The 18,110-nt window shown below is 42.5% G+C and overlaps 1 protein-coding gene across 1 annotated transcript; it reads right to left on the bottom strand.

The window, feature by feature from the left end:
* Positions 1–1,448: 1,448 nt before the first annotated feature.
* COQ5 (coenzyme Q5, methyltransferase) lies at positions 1,449–17,910 on the bottom strand. Its single transcript, XM_029220955.1, has 7 exons — positions 17,673–17,910; positions 13,789–13,938; positions 9,548–9,769; positions 4,843–4,949; positions 2,915–3,003; positions 2,211–2,322; positions 1,449–2,128 (listed from the first exon to the last, which is right to left on the bottom strand). Exons 1-7 carry the CDS (start codon positions 17,872–17,874, stop codon positions 2,027–2,029), a joined length of 984 nt encoding a protein of 327 aa, XP_029076788.1. The 5' UTR covers positions 17,875–17,910; the 3' UTR covers positions 1,449–2,026.
* Positions 17,911–18,110: the final 200 nt, after the last annotated feature.

Below are 18,110 nucleotides of genomic sequence, written 5' to 3'. Positions count from 1 at the left end.
ATATTCCAGAGGCTGAGACAACCCACGCCCATCCTGGGAAGCTGCAAGGAAGGTCCTGGCTTTTAAGTTCCCCTTTGTTTTCAGTGTTCACATGAGGTAAGCCTTTTTGTTTTAGACCTTGGATCTATTAGATACAATTAGGGTGTCTGAGCAGCCAGGCTAATGCTACACAGAGCGGGTGATAGATCTGAATTGACTGATGATTCCATCTTGAGAGCAATATTAGGTCTGTAACATCTTTGGGAGGTTGTTTTTCTTTACCAGAACTTGGGGTCTTAAAAGTTCTAGTGAAGTTGATCAATGTTAGGACTGAGAAAGTTTCAGTGTAGAGGGGCAAACAATTGTTTTACTATTATGGCAATTCAAGTGGGAGAAGTTTTTCCCCTGCTTTCTGCAGGAGAGGAAGAGGAAGTACTGTGGAACGGGACTGCAATTGCAGTCGTTTAGGTTTGTATTTATATGAACAGACTGAGAATGTTCCTGTAATACATCTTTTTTCTACCTCCTTTTCCTCTTTTGTGACCTGGCTATATTTGAAGCCCAACAGGTGTTTGGCTTTCAAAGCTGCATCAATCTTGTCGATTTTAGCTCTACTTCCAGTCTCCAGCTGCCTTCAGGCCACAAACAGCTGGACAATGGGAGTTCTAATTTCATCAGGCCCATATCTATTGCCAGGAAGTGACAGCTTTTAACTTTTCTTTCTTGATTCAGATATGAGAATCACATTGCCACTGAGAGAGGACTGGGTTGATGACCTATGAAGGTTTTTTTAGTGCCTGCTCCTTGTTAATTTCAGAGGCGCCAGCTGGCTGAAAACAAAACTTAAAAGTTTTTCTAAGGTTTAGCATTTTATCAATCGTTCTTAGGTGCTGTTCTTTGAGACAGGTGTATATAGAGTGCTGTATCTGGAAGCTTTTCAGGGACAAGGGCACAATCTTGTGAGTGAAGGTCGTGACTCACGTGAAGGGGTAAATGACCCCTTCTGTGCTGGGGCGAGAGGCAGCATATCTGAAGACTTTTCAAATAGCCTTGAACTAAGGTCTCTGCAATTCAACTGCCAGCCAACTCACAGGTTGATTTCTGCAATTTCTTACCAACCCTCCCCCACCCCCCAAAAAAACCCTTAAGTTTCATCTGCACTGAAAATATTTATGGTCTCATTTTTTTTTTTATGGTCTCATTTTAACATCAAAGAGTGGACTGTATTAAGGAGACAAGAGCTCTGTCCAGCTCTTCTGAGTACTGGAGGGGGTTTGGCTAGACAAATAGTTATCAAACTTTTTTTTTGGCTATAAGATCCTGACTTCAAACGTATCCTGACAAAGAAGCTCTTTGTAAGACGTGAAATCAGGTACATTTATTCCTTCAACAAGGATTTGTCAAGTTTCCTTCATGACAGGCACTGAGGACACAATAGTGGCTTTTGGTAGAAGAGGACTGAATGAATAATGATGAAAGTGTATTTCTTTCACCTCCCTCAAGAAAAAAATGACAAAACCCATGAAAATTGTAAACTCTTTTAGTGTTTCAATGCACAATTCTAGTTGTGATCCTTAGCCCTCTAATTTGGGCCTTGGCTTTTGGCCCCAGACTTAGTCCTAGGCTGAAAGATGGACTTGGGTACAGCTAGGAAGTTTTCTGGTTCAAATCATCATTGGGTTCTAATGATTCATTATCCCCCTGGAAGGCAGCACTGGCAGAGAAGCCACAGATACACTTCAAAACTGAGTTTCAGTGCTGGTTTTCCTTAACCACATACTACAGAGCCAAGAAAAATTAGTAGGAGTTAAGCAAAAAGTACAGACCAAATACCTCTGGGAGAAGGCCTGAAGCAGCCCCAAAGGAAAGCTGCAATAAAGTGATAGAAGCTTGTTTCTTTCACTCTGAGACTGGTCACATCAGAACATGAGTCCAAGGCGCACAGCCTTAAGAGGAGATGTTGTGCTGGTCTCACTAACCACATTATCCTTCGGCTCCAGCCTTTTGACAGGATGTGACTGGTTCATACTCCAGGATCTTAAAGGAGTTACAGTTTGAAGCCAGAATGAATGGCTACAATGCCTGATGTTAGATTTTCATAAGTCACCTTCTGAAAACCTGCATCTTCTATCATCTCCTTGAACTCCTCCTAAAACACAAAGAAGGATACAGCAAAAATCGCCTGGATTTCAACTGTAGGGCCTTTGTTGTAAGCTACAGAAGTTTTTTACCTGAGATGGGAACTGTCGGATACTTTCTACAAGGTATTGATAGGACTTCCAATCTCCTGCAATGACCTCTCCCAGGACAGGAATGACCTGGAAGCTATATACATCATAGAGCCTAAACAAAAAGGCAAAAGATTAAGATTAGAACATGACCATTAATAAGCAAGAAGGTCTAAGCCTGGGATTATAAACTCAAATGCCTATAAGGGTCAAGCAAGTACCTGAAATAAGTGAAGTGGGCCAGGTGCAGAAGCCTAGGGAGTAGTGAGGGTGTGGTGACAGGCACAGTTAGGAAGTACCAGAAAAGTGGAGAAAGGGCAGTTACTACTCAGCTCTGACTATTGCTATGTGGGAATATGGACTTAACCAGGGTTGCCATATATCTGATTTCTCAAGTGAAGCTGGAAATCTAGATTTTTATGTAAAATTTCCTGATTTTAAACTATGGACATCTAAGTCAATTTTTAAAATACCATGAGTCAAACAAAATACATACGTGGGCCCACTTGAGTCTCTGGTTATTGGTTTGAGACCCTTCTGGCCTAGGTGTTGTCATTCAGACCTCAGAGGTGGCACTGTCCCTCAGGGACTCTGGGACACTGAACTATGAGGTTCATGCTTGTAGCTTACTGGCTATTTTCTTTCCACTTTGGGATGGGAAACCCTTGGCTAGATGATGAAAATCAAGCCCTGTTAACAATACCAACCTGGATACTAGCGGATTGTTTACTTGGCTGAACTCCAGACAGAGAAACCGTCCTCCTGGCTTCAGGACCCGATGGGCTTCCTGGAGCGCCTGAGCAAGACAGGACCAACAGAACACACTCGTCAGCAGCCCTCATTCAGCTCTGGGAGGCGGAGGCGGCGTCAGCTTCTAAGGGCATTATAAAAGTGATTTCCCACAGATCCCGTGTTCACTCTCAGCTGGGAAGCTGTAACAGCAGAAATAGGCATTCTGCTGCCCGTGACTAGAGAAGGTTACTTGGAGTAATCTAAACTGACTCAGATTGGTACAACCCCCCACAGGCGGCAATTTTTGAATTACTTCTCAAAATCACAATGGATATTCCTTTTTGATCCAGCAATTTTACTTCAAATAATGTATCTTACAGAAATGTTTCTATTGTGGAAACGACATGGGTTATTCATTATGGCACGATTTGAACAGCACCAAGATTAGAAGCATCTTAAGCATTAATGAGACTCTGGCTAAATTATGGAATATATACACAAAGGGAATCTGTGCAGCTATTAAAAAAAGGAAGAGCCAGTGTTCTTTATGTGCTGACATGCAAAAGTCTGCAGGTATATATATATATATATATATATATATTTTTTTTTTTTTTTTTTTTTTTTGCAGTACGCGGACCTCTCACTGCTGTGGCCTCTCCCACTGCGGAGCACAGGCTCCGGACGCGCAGGCTCAGCGGCCATGGCTCACGGGCCCAGCCGCTCCGCGGCATGTGGGATCCTCCCAGACCGGGGCACGAACCCATGTCCCCTGCATTGGCAGGCGGACTCTCAACCACTGCGCCACCAGGGAAGCCCTGCAGGTATATTTTTAAGGGAAAAAAAAGCAATGGGCAAAATGTTTCATATGCTAATATTTGTATAAAAAAAGAAAGAAAATAAATAATATGCACAAGACATCACTGCAAAGCTACATTAAGAAACTGGTGACTGCAGGGGGAGGAGGCACTGAATGGCTGGGACACAAGGTGAAGACTTTTACTGATATATCCGTTTGTGCCTTTTGAACTTTGAATCTACTAAAATTTATTATTTTTTTTAATTTAAAAGGAATAATAAACTGGCTACAGACATAGGACAGGTCATAAAAATGAAGCTAAAGTACACCATAAAGGATGTCCCACCCAAAGCAGGCAACTAGGCAACTGGAGTCCACATTACAGAAATGAAATGGGGTGCCTTGCTTACCATCTTCAAATGTTTGGACAGAATGTTCAAGCAGAAATAAAGAAGAGCTGCATCAGATTAAGAGCTGAACATTCCCTTCTTCCTACAGAGGAACCATGAATCTAGCTACCTTCTGCCAAAATAGGGTTTGAGTGCCTTTTTCTCTGTCAGCCTTGGAAATCCCTCTGATCTGCAGTGTCAGAGTCAGGTGGCTTCACAAGCAAGAGGAAGCAGATGAAATGAGAGAGCAAGACTGACAGTCTCAAAAATGTAAATACCGGGATTTCTCTGGTGGTCCAGTGGTTAAGAATCCGCCTTCCAATGCAGGGGACGCAGGTTTGATCCCTGGTTGGGGAACTAAGATCCCATATGCCACAGGGCAACTAAGACCACGCACTCTAGAGCCCGCGCGCCACAACTAGAGAGAAGCCCGTTGCCGCAACTAAGACCTGATGCGGCCAAATAAATAAATTTTTTTTTAAAAGATGTAAACACCAACCCAAGCAACAAAGGCTTCTGTGGGGATCTGCTCTGTGGTTTTTTTTCAATTTTGTGGGCAGGAAAATTGGCAATTTAAAGGATTAAGATCTCTAAGCCTGAAACATTCAACTCAGGAGCTGAGCCCAGAGAAGAATCTCTCCCTTTCCTCATTCACCGTGGAGCCACTCCAGGAGAACTAATATCCTGAGTCACACAAGCGGAGGCAGCCATTCATTACCCGATCAATGTGTGTGACATTCCGGATCCCAAAGGCAATGGTGTAAACATCAAATTTGTCATCATCAAAGGGCAGTTCTTCAGCGTCTCCCAATACCCAAGCAAGTCCTGAAAGAGAAAAGCAGTTCTGGCCTCAGTCTGGACAACTGTCTCCTCTGCACCCAGTGAACTGTCAAACCTGAGGAGGGGGTCGTGGGAAACCCTGAATTTTCAGTAGGCTGGACAGAACTGTGGGTACCGTGGACACCCTGTTTGCGGCTGGCTTGTGAAGTGGGGGCAGTCTTGTGGCAATTAGCCCTTAAACCTGTGGAATCTGACGCTAACTCTGGGTAATTAGTGTCAGAACTGAACTGAATTGTTGGACATATGGTTGACATTGGAGAACTGGAGAGCTGTTTGGTGCTGGGCAAACATCACACGTGTGGTATCTGAAGTGGTGTCAGAAAATATACACCTGCCTTCTCCAGTGGATTCCTGGCCACCGTCTTCACGGTGTCCTCCAGTCCTGAGAATGTGAAGCTGGCGCCCTTGAAGTTTAGCAGGAAGTCCCCCCAAGGTTCTCAGAGTAGACACTGGTTACTTAGTTATTCCTTACCCTTAAGCAATTTTTATCCAACTAGGTGTTTTGTGTAAAGCACTGTGGTTGAGAGCCCAGGTCCTGGGGTTGCCTGTGTTCTAATTTCAGCTTCCCCATTTACTAGCCATATAATCTTTAATAAACTACTTTGTTTCCTCATCTGTAAAATGGAGTCAATAATAGTACCTACTTCAGACAGTCATTGGAAGTATTCTAAGTATGTAATTTAGTATAATTATATTGGTTCTACTGGAGTCATAGAGAAGCAAAGTGTCTTGACTGCAAGTCTGGTCATGAATTCAGAAAACACCCAAGGGAGCTCCCCATCAGGGTAGCTATGTCCTCTGAGGATCCTGATTTGGCTTTAATATTATTCAACTTGCAGTGAATCAGACATAAAGTATGATATAGGGACTTCCCTGGTGGTGTAGTGGTTAAGAATCTGCCTGCCAATGCAGGGGACAAGGTTCGAGCCCTGGTCTGGGAAGATCCCACATGCCACAGAGCCACTAAGCCTGTGCACCACAACTACTGAGCCTGTGCTCTAAAGCCCGTGAACCACAACTACTGAAGCCTGCGTGCCACAACTACTGAAGCCCGTGCGCCTAGAGCCCGTGTTCCACAACAAGAGAAACAACCGCAATGAGAAGCCCGTGCACTGCAATGAAGAGTAGCTGACGCTCGCCGCAACTAGAGTAAGCCCGCGCACAGCAACAAAGACCCAATGCAGCCATAAATAAATAAATAAATAAATACACTTAAAATAAAATAAAACACTTGGCTTCCTTAAATAAATAAAATAAAAGCACTGTCACGTTTGGTGTCTCAATGGAACTTAAAAAAAAAAGTATGATATAGAAGGAAGGTACTATAGGGGAAGGTAAATGGAAATAACCCTCCTGGAAAACATGCCAGCAGTATTTAACAAGAGCCTTAGTAATAAGTATATCCTTTGACCCAGCTATTTGAATTTTAGGAGGAGGACATTAATGACATCATCATCAGAGCTACTGCTTACTAAGCCCATGATGGCAGGGTCTGTGTTATCACTTTACATACATTATCTTCTCACATCCTCATACCGACTCTGAGACAGCCATGCTATCATCTTCATGTTTCAGGTGAACAAAATTGAGTATCAGAAAGATTGAAGTAGCTTGCCTAAGGTCACACAGACGGATTAGAACTCAGTAAGTTTTATTCCAGAGCCTGTGTTTTTAACAGTTATGGGATAGTACCTCCTACTGTGAGAACGGTTATTATTTTCTACATTTTATAGATAAGGTAATTGAGATCTAGAGAGCCTAAACACTTGTCCAAATATATAGTCAATAAAAAGAAAATAATGATGCATGCAAAAATTTACAAATAAGGATGTCACAACACTGTGCTACGTGCAAAAACATCAGAAAAAAATGAAAGATCAACTAGTTACGTAAATTGGTTATGCAAATCATAAAACATCCATATGATGGAATATCATAAAAAATGATTTTAAGGAAATTTTTTTTTGGGCCGCACCATGCGGCTTGTGGGATATTAGTTCCTTGACCATGGATCGAACCTGAGCCCTCAGCAGTTAGAGTGTGGAGTCCTAATCACTGGACCGCCAGGGAATTCCCAGGAGTTTTTAATAACATGGGAAAATCTCATGATACAATGCTGAATTAAATAAAGCAGAATACTAAATTATATACATAAGATGTTCTCAATTTTATACGAAGAAAATGATTAGGAAAAAGCTAGGAAGGAAATATATTGAGGGTCATCTCTGGATGCTGAAACTCTGGTTAATATTTACTTCTTAATACCTTTTCAAATTTTTGATTTCTAATATCCAAAATTTTCCCAAATATATCACTTTTATAAACCATCAAATAATCTTTTTAAGGTTCCTGCCCTCCAAGCTTCCATTTTGGGAGGAAGTGCTACATGTAAGTAAAACACATAATAGTACTACACACAAAAATGCCTTTACACATTAATTTTTAAAACTATTAAATCATTTCTAGGATCTTCCTACTTAGTTTCAAATTTTTTTGCATGACATTCTTTGCAAAGGCATTATTACTGGAGATGATAAAGCAAGGAGGAAAGATAAAACCATGCTATGCAGCATGCAATGATCCCTACGCAGGTGGATTTCTTGGCTGTTAGGAGAGCCTGAAAGGCAAGCTGTGCTGTGGAAGAGATGATTCAAGAGGTGGAACATTACCCATCATTTCCATCTTTGTTCTCCAGTCTTCGTGGCTAAGCACCAGAGAGAAGGGAAACACATTTCTCAGTAAGAGTAAGAACACGGTGCCTTTGTCTAGAAACACTAGTGATTGTCAGCCTTCTGATCAGTGTTGATGGTTAACAAAAGAGCCCTTCATTTGGGGGGCCAAGTGGGCTGCAGTTCGTCTAGGCAGCTCATTCTGCGGGTGGGAGAAGGAGGAGGAAGCAGAATTGAGCTAAAATAACCATAGACACTCATGGTGGGGGTGGGGGAGGGGAGAAGTGCTGACATGGACCCAAGGGACTTGGCTTCCTTTGCTGTGCACCGCTGCCTCTCACGGGGGCTGCCTGCAGTGCTCGGCCAGCGTGGAAGAGGGCAGTGCAGCGGCTCTGAAGAGCTGGGTAAACATGCTGCAGCTGCCAGATCAGTACTTCTACTGGGGCATAAAACTGGGGGCAAAAGTATTTCAAAATATGAAAACAAACAGAAAGCCAAATGCAAAATGTATATCTTTAAGCTAGAGCAGAAACTGTCTATTTGGAGGCTGCAACAGGTTCCTGGAGATACCCAGGCATTCTCCCATTGGCCGTTGAGAGTACCGTGCTAGGGAAATTTGAGGAGTACCATTTACGGGTGATTCTTCAACTGCATCAGTTGGGCCCTCTGAGAAACCCACGATGAAATAGAGGTAGGAGGGTAAAAGGGTTTTTTTCTTTTTTGGGGGCAGGGGGTGAGAGGAGACACCTGGGAAAAATAAGGAGAGGAAGCAAGGCTGTGTGGGAAAAGCCATTAGACCTACAATGGAATATTACTCAGCCATAAAAAGAAACGAAATTGAGTTATTTGCAGTGAGGTGGATGGACCTAGAGTCTGTCACACAGAGTGAAGTAAGTCAGAAAGAGAAAAACAAATGCCATATGCTAACTCATGTATTTGGAATCAAAAAAAAAAAAAAGGTACTGATGAACCTAGTGGCAGGGCAGGAATAAAGACACAGACGTAGAGAATGGACTTGAGGACACAGGGGGTGAGGGGCGAAGTGAGAGTAGCATTGACATACATATACACAACCAAATGTAAGAGAGATAGCTAGTGGGAAGCAGCAGCATAGCACAGGGAGGTCAGCTCGGTGCTTTGCGATGACCTAGAGGGGTGGGATAGGGAGGGTGGGAGGGAGCCTCAAGAGGGAATTTGGGGATGTATGTGTGTATATGGCTGATTCACTTTGTTGTACAATAGAAATTAACATAATATTGTGAAGCAATTATATTCCAATAAAGATGTATTAAAAAAATAAATAAATCACAACCCCGCCCGCCCCCCCCCGCTCCCCCAAAAAACAAAGCCATTAGACCTGGATGAAGATCTGAGAAAGTCTCAGCCCACCCAGTGGCAGGGGTGGGGTGGAGGTGCTCTGGAGCAAAGACTGCCTGTAAAAAGAGCCCCACGTGGGAAATGTCCAGGCCCCGGGAGCCCTGGTTTGAAAGCTGAAGCAGAGCTTAGTTTTGGGAGGGGGATGAAATGGCTCAAGAACAGGGCATGGGGGTCACTGGAGAGCTGCTGGGAATTAAAAGCCAAACTTGTCTCAGTGTCCAAGAGCTGAGATCCAAAGAGTCAGGCCCCATTCCGGATCTGCCATTTAAATTGTGTTAGCTGAAGCAGATACTTAACCTCTTTGGGTTTGGGTTATCTCCCCTGTCACATGTGGCTGATAATCTAACTCCCTGGGTTGCTGAAATAATGTACATAACAGCACACATGCTGGACGCAGCCACACAAATTATCCTCCACTCCTACCTATCTGTAAGTTTTGTGAAACCTGGAAAGAAAGCACTTCAGCATTGTACATATTCCATCTTATTTTATAAACATATAAACATCTCCTCTGGGTCCACTTTCTGCAGGACTTACCAGCTTTGTATCCTTGAGCACGGGCTTTCTGTTTTCCAATCTTTAGCATCTCCTTGTTGATATCGCAGACCATGACATGAGAACCGCCCAAAGAATCCTCTTCATTCTGGTACTTTTTGGCAATTTCTTCCCAGGATAAATTTTGTTGGGCCCTTAATTGCCTCTTCTCCTTTCTCTGATGCTGTGCCTGAACATAATTAAGGAACCGGAATGCAATGTCACCTGTGGGAAGCCAACAGGAGGAAAGATCAAACAAAAACAAAAACCCAGCATTTCTTAAACCCAAAAGGAGGAACAAAGGTACAGGGGTTGAGGAGTGTATGAAAATTGAAGTTTGTACTCATCTCAACAGTAACTATTTTTAAAATTTTATTTATTTTATTTATTTATTTTTGGCTGCGTTGGGCCTTCCTGGCTGTGCGCCGGCTTTCTCTAGTTGTGGCGAATGGGAGCTACTCTTCACTGTGGTGCACAGGCTTCTCATTGTGGTGGCTTCTCTTGTTGCGGAGCACGGGCTCTAGGTGTGCGGGCTTCAGTAGTTGTGGCTTGTGGGCTCTAGAACGCAGGCTCAGTAGCTGTGGCGCACGGGCTTAGTTGTTCCACGGCACGTGGGATCTTCGGGGACCAGGGCTTGAACCCGTGTCCCCTGCATTGGCAGGCGGATTCTTAACCACTGCACCACCAGGGAAGCCCAGTAACTTTTTTTTAACAGTAAATTTCTAATGTCTAAGATTCTTTAAAAAACCTGGACTTCTCTGGTGGATCAGTGGTTAAGAATCCGCCTGCCAATGCAGGGGACACGGGTTCAAGCCTTGCTCCAGGATGATTCCACATGCCGCGGAGCAACTAAGCCCGTGCGCCACAGCTACTGAGGCCATATGCCACAACTACTGAAGCCCGTGCTCCACAACAAGAGAAGCCACCGCAGTGAGAAGCCCGCGCGCCACAACGAAGAGTAGCCCCCACTTGCCGCAACTAGAGAAAGCCTGCCCGCAGCAATGAAGACCCAAAGCAGCCAAAAATTAATTAATTAATTAATTTAAAAAAAAAAAACCTCGGGCTTCCCTGGTGGTGCAGTGGTTGGGGGTCCGCCTGCTGATGCAGGGGACACGGGTTTGTGCCCCGGTCCGGGAAGATCCCACATGCTGCAGAGCGGCTGGGCCCGTGAGCCATGGCCGCTGAGCCTGCGCGTCCGGAGCCTGTGCTCCGCAACGGGAGAGGCCACAGCAGTGAGAGGGCTGCGTACCACAAAAAAAAAAAAACCTTAAAAAAATTGCATATGTAATGCATGGACACATTTTTACTATAAGACTCAATACCTAAACATGTAGAATAAAACATGAAAGTTGCATTCTCTGTCCACACTCTCCAGACATAACAAGTGTTAAGAGCTTAGTGTGCAGCCTTCTAGTCTTTTTCTAATAATTTTTATGACAGTAACATAAAGGTACAGTCACAAGCAACAGTTCCCTGCCACACCACTTCCTACTGTGGGTTCAGTTCCCCACAGACCATCCTTCCCAACTCCTTTAACTGTTTATTCTGTTGGTTACAGCTACTTCTTTACTTACCAGCTACTTCTTTACTCACCCCCATCTCTGCTTGCTTTTATCCTCCCAATATATTTTATCACTTTTCATAATTCCTCACAGATACCTTGTAACCTAGAGTAATAAACTAATCAATATTTTATTTTAATTTTTTCATTGAAGTATAGTTGATTTACAATGTTTCAGGTGTACAGCAAAGTGGTTCAGTTTTACATATATATACATTTTTTTTCTTTTTCAGATTCTTTTCCATTATAGGTTATTACAAGATATTGAATACAGTTCCCTGTGCTGTACAGTAGGTCCTTGTTGTTTATTTTATATATAGTAGTATACATCTGTTAATCCCAATTCCAAATTTATCCCTCCACCCCAGTATTTTATTTCTTATTCCACCAACTACAGACAGTATCTCTTGACTCCCTTCAGTGTTCCATCATACATATATATATTTTTTTATTCTGTCAAGCCTGATAACATTTTATTTGTTCTATAGCTATGTCTTCTGTGCTTTGTTGATGGTTTGAGTCTAAAAGCTGAAAATCAAGTGTGTACATTATTGTGACCAGGTAAATATTGTTCGGGCAAAGCCAGTGCTTTCCGGGATCACATTTCCCTTTTTATAATGCGGTTTCCTTGTCTTTGTTTTTTTCTTACACTGTAAGAAATATATCCTTAAGTTTTTCCATTTTCTCCATCGAATTCGGTATTCTCTAGTCACTTTCCTATATATTTAAATATAATTATATGTACTCATATAAAACAACTTAAAAACATAAATGGGGATCATATTATATGCATTGTATACAACTTTTCTTTTTCTTCCCACTTAATATGTCCTTGAGGCCATTCCATTGGTATTTATAGGCTTTCCTCATTCTTTTAAATAGCTACCTAATATTTTATAGTATTGATATATCTTAATTTAAAGCCATTTCTTTTTTTTTTTTTTTTCTATACACGGGCCTCTCACTGTTGTGGCCTCTCCCGTTGCGGAGCACAGGCTCTGGACGCACAGGCTCAGCGGCCATGGCTCACGGGCCCAGCCGCTCCGTGGCATGTGGGATCTTCCCGGACCGGGGCACGAACCCGTGTCCCCTGCATAGGCAGGCGGACTCTCAACCACTGCACCACCAGGGAAGCCCAAAGCCATTTCTTTTTTTAAAAAATATATTTATTTATTTATTTTTTGACTGTGTTGGGTCTTCGTTGCTGTGTGTGGGCTTTTCTCTTTAGTTGTGGCGAACGGGGTCTACTCTTCATTGCGGTGCACAGGCTTCTCATTGCGGTGGCTTCTCTTGTTGTGGAGCATGGGCTCTAGGCTCACGGGCTTCACTAGTTGTGGCACGTGGGCTCAGTAGTTGTGGCACGCAGGCTCAGTAGTTGTGGCTTGCAGGTTCTAGAGCGCAGGCTTAGTAGTTGTGGCACACAGGCTTAGTTGCTCCGCGGCATGTGGGATCTTCCCAGACCAGGGATCGAACCCGTGCCCCCTGCATTGGCAGGCAGATTCTTAATCACTGCGCCACCAGGGAAGTCCCTAAAGCCATTTCTTTATTGAGGTAGAAATAGGTTATTTCCAATTTTTCACTATGACTAAAAATTATGCAGTGAGCATATTTGTAGCTCTACTTTTTCAATGTCTTTTTAAATATATGGGATTACTTTTCAATTGCATTTTCTAAATGGGCAGTTGCCAGCATGTGGTAATGTTACTGGCTGGGGTACATTGGAGATGGAAGCAGCTCTGACTGACTCCCTTCTGTAGCTATCTCTCTGTGCAAGTTTTTGTTTTTGTTTTTGTTTTCAGACTAGATGTCTAGAATTGGAACTGTGGGATCCTAGACTGTAAGCATTTTAGATTTTGATAGATTCTGCTAAATTGTCCTCCACCTTACTGCCCTCTGTACTTCCTTTTGGGTAGAGGGCCACACCAACAAAGCCACACATAAACATGTTTCAAACATGGACATTATTCTACTGTAATTTATTATTATACATTATCCTATTAGTATAGATTATGACATTATTACATTATATTACACATTATGACATTTTTCTCTCCAAATGCCTAGTATGCACCAAATAACAAAGGACCATGCACAAATAAATGAGCTTTTGGTATCTGGTATCATAGTAGATTAGGCAGAAAAGTCTGCCTAGAAAGCTTACATAACATGATAAAAGCTCTCCCCCTTCCCCACACCAAAGAAAGAGGGAAAGTGGGATAAAGGTTAAATAGAAGGTAAAATGGTTGTTTAGATGGGGAAATGCCACTGGAGTTAAAAATTGGTCGTTTTACTTTGTAATCCTCTGAATTTTAGAAAAGTGACAGGCACAAAGCTGATATTCTGTGCTTTGACTGACATTCAGTTAAAAAGGAAAGAATAAATCTTTCTGAGAAGTGTACTGATTTTCAATTACTATTTTCAGGCTAATGGTAGGTGAGCTAGCTCATTCCAACAAGAGACACTAATTTTTTTAAACTATTTTATTTTTATTTTTTACTTATTTATTTATTTTGGCCACACTGCGAGGCTGCGGGGTCTCAGTTCCCCGACCAGGGATCTAACCTGTGCCCCCTGCAGCGGAAGTGCAGAGTCTTAACCACTGGACCGCCAGGGAAGTCCCAAGAGACACTAATTTTTATAAAAGGAGCTTAGTGGTACCCCAGGATACAGAACTGTATGTTACCTGTGCCTCCAGCAACATCCAGCAGCTGGGTCCCCGGAAACGGGCGCATCTTCCAGAGCAGCAAATCCTTCCAAATACGGTGGATACCAAGACTCATCATATCATTCATCATATCATACTTCTTGGCCACACTTTCAAACACCTGATAGACTTGAGAGAAATACAACATGATTGGACTATTCATAAGATTAACCTGGAAAAGTCCGAAATGAAAGAGGAGAAAGCTTTCCCCCCCCATGAAATTAACTGTCTGCAAGGTGGAGCCAAGTCATAATGCTTGATGCCCAAATCTTCACCTTAACATTACCCCTTCTAAAAAAGGCTTAAATTACATCATGTAAGAAAGAAGTCAACCTCTTTTCTGTTATCTTAGTTAGCTTTACCTAGGGCCATTACCTTGTAATAATGTCATGCACATACTTAAGTACTAAATAGGTTTCTGTTTTTCTTTTTTCTTTTTTTTGCCACGCGTCTTGGCTTGCAGGATCTTAGTTCCCTGACCAGGGATAGAACCCGCGCCCTCAGCAGTGAAAGTGCTGTGTCCTAACCACTGGACCGTCAGGGAATTCCCCAGTTTCTGTTTCTTAGAGGAAGGGGCAGGGAGGGGGTTGAAATGTTTCTAATATTATTATAATAAAAGACAACAAAATCCATTAGAAAGACATGACAAATGGATGGGAAGACCTCAGCTCATCTCTGCCAGCATCACTGAGAAAAACCTCATGTACAATTTGGTGGGCAGATGGATGGCAGGATGTGAATCAGGGCCAAGTCACACTGTAGAGGGTCCTCATGACCCAACATAGGATTAAGGCAGAATGTGGAATCTGGGCTAGCTGAAGAGTTAAGGAATTTATTATCCAATACACTTTAAAGTACAGGCTACATTTAACTTCTTTGCACCTCAATTTCTGCCCATGAGATGAGAATATCAGCGCCAGCCCCCTACCTGCCTGCCGTAAGTCTGAATTAGGTAATGAAGGGGAGACACGTTGAGTTCCTCAGATAAAATGTGCTGCTTAGACCCAAAACATTACTGTCCTCTGCTGAATCAGCAGACTATAGAGCCCCCTCCTTTAACTCAATCTTGAATGTCTATTCTCAACCTTGGGCTCCTATAAGCTTGCTCTTTGCTTTTGAACATCTTTTGGGGTACTTAGAGGGACACTAAGGCTCAACCCACTAAGTATAAGCCCTTCTTGCTTTATATGGTTCTAATATACAAGAATTTCAGTTACTGTGGTTTAGTTCAATAATGCCAGTCCTCTAGCAACATCATTCAAATCCAGTGGTATATTACCTGTGACTAATTACATAAAGTACACATTTTGCTAGTAGTTCTTCAGTCCACAAATCATACATAAATAACAGATACGCATCATGACCAGAAGCCAATAATGTCACTTCTCTCACAGTTTGTAGCTGGTTGGTCACTATACATCAGTTATTCAGTTCACATGCAGACAGCAAAGCATGTAGTTGTGTTATCTTCTTATCTCAGCTGTAAATCTCTGGGGCATTTTACAAAACTAGATAACTGAAAGAGGAAACTGGCCAATGGAAATGAAAGTGCAACAAAATAATGAAAAGTGATAACCCTGGAAGTGAAATTTGAGTACATCAGTGGAGTTACAGGAGAAACATGACCATGGGAATGTTGATACTGCTGCCCCTCGAGAGGTTTTAGATATGCAGCCAGAGGAACTTTGGGAAAATGAACTTATGGATGTAAATGAGAATGTGGTTGTGATGAAAAGGCTGAAGATGTCCCAGAGGAAATGATGCCAGCAAAAAATTTCACATTAAAGGAATTCTTGGAGATATTTCATGACATTGAAAGTGAAAGGATAAAATGTTACAAGCTGACTGAACCTTAGAAACAAGTTTGGCCGTTTGCTGAGGCATGGAGAAGGTGCTCACTCCCTACTGTAAATTATATGACAAAAAGGATGCAAACACTGTTTAAACTACTCGTGGTAAATTTTTTACAAAGGACTAAAACAACTTAATTCTCAATCTTTCTAATTTTTTATTAGATTTTAATTTAATTTAAAATTTTAAATTTAAACAATTAAAAATTCTAATTGTATTAATTAAATCTAATTTTAAATGACAGTGTGCTAAATAAATATCAACTTTACTATTTTTTCATTTCCTTATACATTTATAACTGACATTAAGAGAGCTTTTGATGTTTGATAATTTTTAAAGGTTCTGGAACAATCGCAATTTTCCCCATTGATCTTTAAGATCATTGTCATGATTTCAGCTTGCATGGACATTTTTACTGTCCTGCATCATTGTGCAAAGATTGCCTGTACTTCAATCTTGGGTCCCAATCTGGAAGTCGTATTTAGCTTAGTGGGTAACTCTTCCCCCCGTCATTGTGTGAAATGTTGTTTATACATTGTAAAGCACAATACAGAGGTTAAGCATTATTATTATTTTGGAAGCAACCCATGTGTACTCAAATTCCAGCTATGCCACTTATTAGCAGTTTATTCATCTATACAAACAGGATAAGAGTTCCTACCTCATACGCTTGTATTTATAAGAATTAATGTAAAATATTTTTAAAAGGTTTCAGGGCCTCAATAAAAGTTTGCTATCATTTTACTTGGCTCCATTTATTTCACTCCACAATCAGTTATCAAGCTCCCAATGTGCATCAGGTGCTGAGGATACAGACGTGAATGAGCCACCATCCTAGCTTTCTGGGGATTCACAGTGAAATAAATGTTAATTTAAATTCAGTATTCAAAGAGTTACAAGGGCTTCCCTGGTGGCGCAGTGGTTGAGAGTCCGCCTGCCGATGCAGGGGACACGGGTTCGTGCCCTGGTCCGGGAGGATCCCACATGCCATGGAGCGGCTGGGCCCGTGAGCCATGGCCGCTGAGCCTGCGCGTCCAGAGCCTGTGCCACGCAACGGGAGAGGCCACAACAGTGAGAGGCCCGCGTAGCGCAAAAAACAAAACAAAACAATCAAAGAATTACAGTAGAGCTATGTATATTATTTAGTTAAGATTCAGGTGAGACGTAATACAACGTGCTAGTCTATAAGAGGATGGAAATTCAGTTGTAGGCTCTTTCTCTTATTTCCTGGGTGAACATAGGCCAAGTTAAGGAACCTCTCAGAGTCTCACCTTATCCATCTGTAATATGGGCATAATACCTTCCCCATTACAAATGGTACAGTTGGAGTTTTAAAAAAGTTCTTTTCCTTTCCCATGCTTATGGTGAACACAAAAAACTGCTCAACAATATCTAACATTTACTGAGCAATTATGAAGTGCCTGGCATTATTCAAAATTCTTCAGTGTATGAAGTAATCTAATCTTCACAAGAACTCTATGAAAAACGTTACTATTATTCCTATCGGGCAAATTTGGAAGCTGAGGCACACAGAAAATAGTTTCCTTCTTTCTTTGTATAAAAGATGGCCTATCCCTTTAGCAAGAGATTAAGAACGTGGGCTCTGTAGTCGGACCAAACTGGGTTGGAATACTAGTTCCACCACTCACTAGCTATGTTAAACTGGGCACGTTTTTGCTTAACCTTTAAGCCTCAATTTCCTCTTACGTAACATGGGATAGCAATATTCATCATCGGGAAGTTGAAATGAGAATTGTAAACAAGGTCTGCACACCGCCTGGCACATCATAAACGCTCAACTGATGGGGTTTTGTGATAATTACTTAAAAAGAGGTAGCGTCTCAGTTTGGCAGGGTCAGGCTGGGGCTACTCCTTGGAGATCAGGACTGCAGAAGATAAAGAAAATAATGCATCAGAGCCGACAGGACGTTAAATCAACCCTTAATATGGGCGGAAGAAACTAGATCGCAGACGGTCAGATTCCCCCCCCTCCACCCTCTCACCCTTTTCACCTTTGCCCCTCTTCTCCTCTTCCGACACAGTCTCAAACCCGAAGTGCGTTTCGGTTGCCCGCTTCTCTTGGGACAAGGGCCGCGCACCCAGCGGGCCCCTGGGCCAGGAGCTACGAAGCCCGGGAAGCCTGCAGCCCGGCAACACCCGCGACCACCCACGGCAGCAGAAGCTCCATAAACCCCAGCTCCTGGGGGCCGCCATCTTGACAGTCGCGTGACCGCCGCCAGACAGGATGTCGCGTTGCCTCACTAGATGGCTGACGGCAGCCGGCCAGAGACATTATTAGCTGAAGGCGTCCTGAAACCTGATATTAAGGAGTTCTGCAGGATCCCTGGGATTCTGAGGCTATTTAGTCTTTGAGTACCCGAAATCCCTTTTTCTTTCTCTCTCCAAATTGAATATAGAATTCACCAGGAATGAGCGGACCCTAGGGAGAA

The sequence above is a fragment of the Monodon monoceros genome, unplaced genomic scaffold, assembly GCF_005190385.1.
Source record: "Monodon monoceros isolate NGI ecotype Baffin Bay Population unplaced genomic scaffold, NGI_Narwhal_1 Super_Scaffold_1, whole genome shotgun sequence".
Classification (NCBI taxonomy): domain Eukaryota; kingdom Metazoa; phylum Chordata; class Mammalia; order Artiodactyla; family Monodontidae; genus Monodon; species Monodon monoceros.
The sequence above is the reverse complement of the archived record's forward strand: the minus strand, read 5'-3'. Positions and strand labels throughout refer to the sequence as shown.

Excerpts from the sequence above, each read along its gene's own strand:
- COQ5 (XM_029220955.1), bottom strand. The coding sequence starts at position 17,874 with ATGGCGGCCCCCAGGAGCTGGGGTTTATGGAGCTTCTGCTGCCGTGGG. Across the intron at positions 2,323-2,914 it reads AACAATCCGCTAGTATCCAG|GCTCTATGATGTATATAGCT; the intron begins GTTGGTATTGTT and ends CTTTTTGTTTAG. Across the intron at positions 2,129-2,210 it reads TCCGACAGTTCCCATCTCAG|GAGGAGTTCAAGGAGATGAT; the intron begins GTAAAAAACTTC and ends TTTGTGTTTTAG.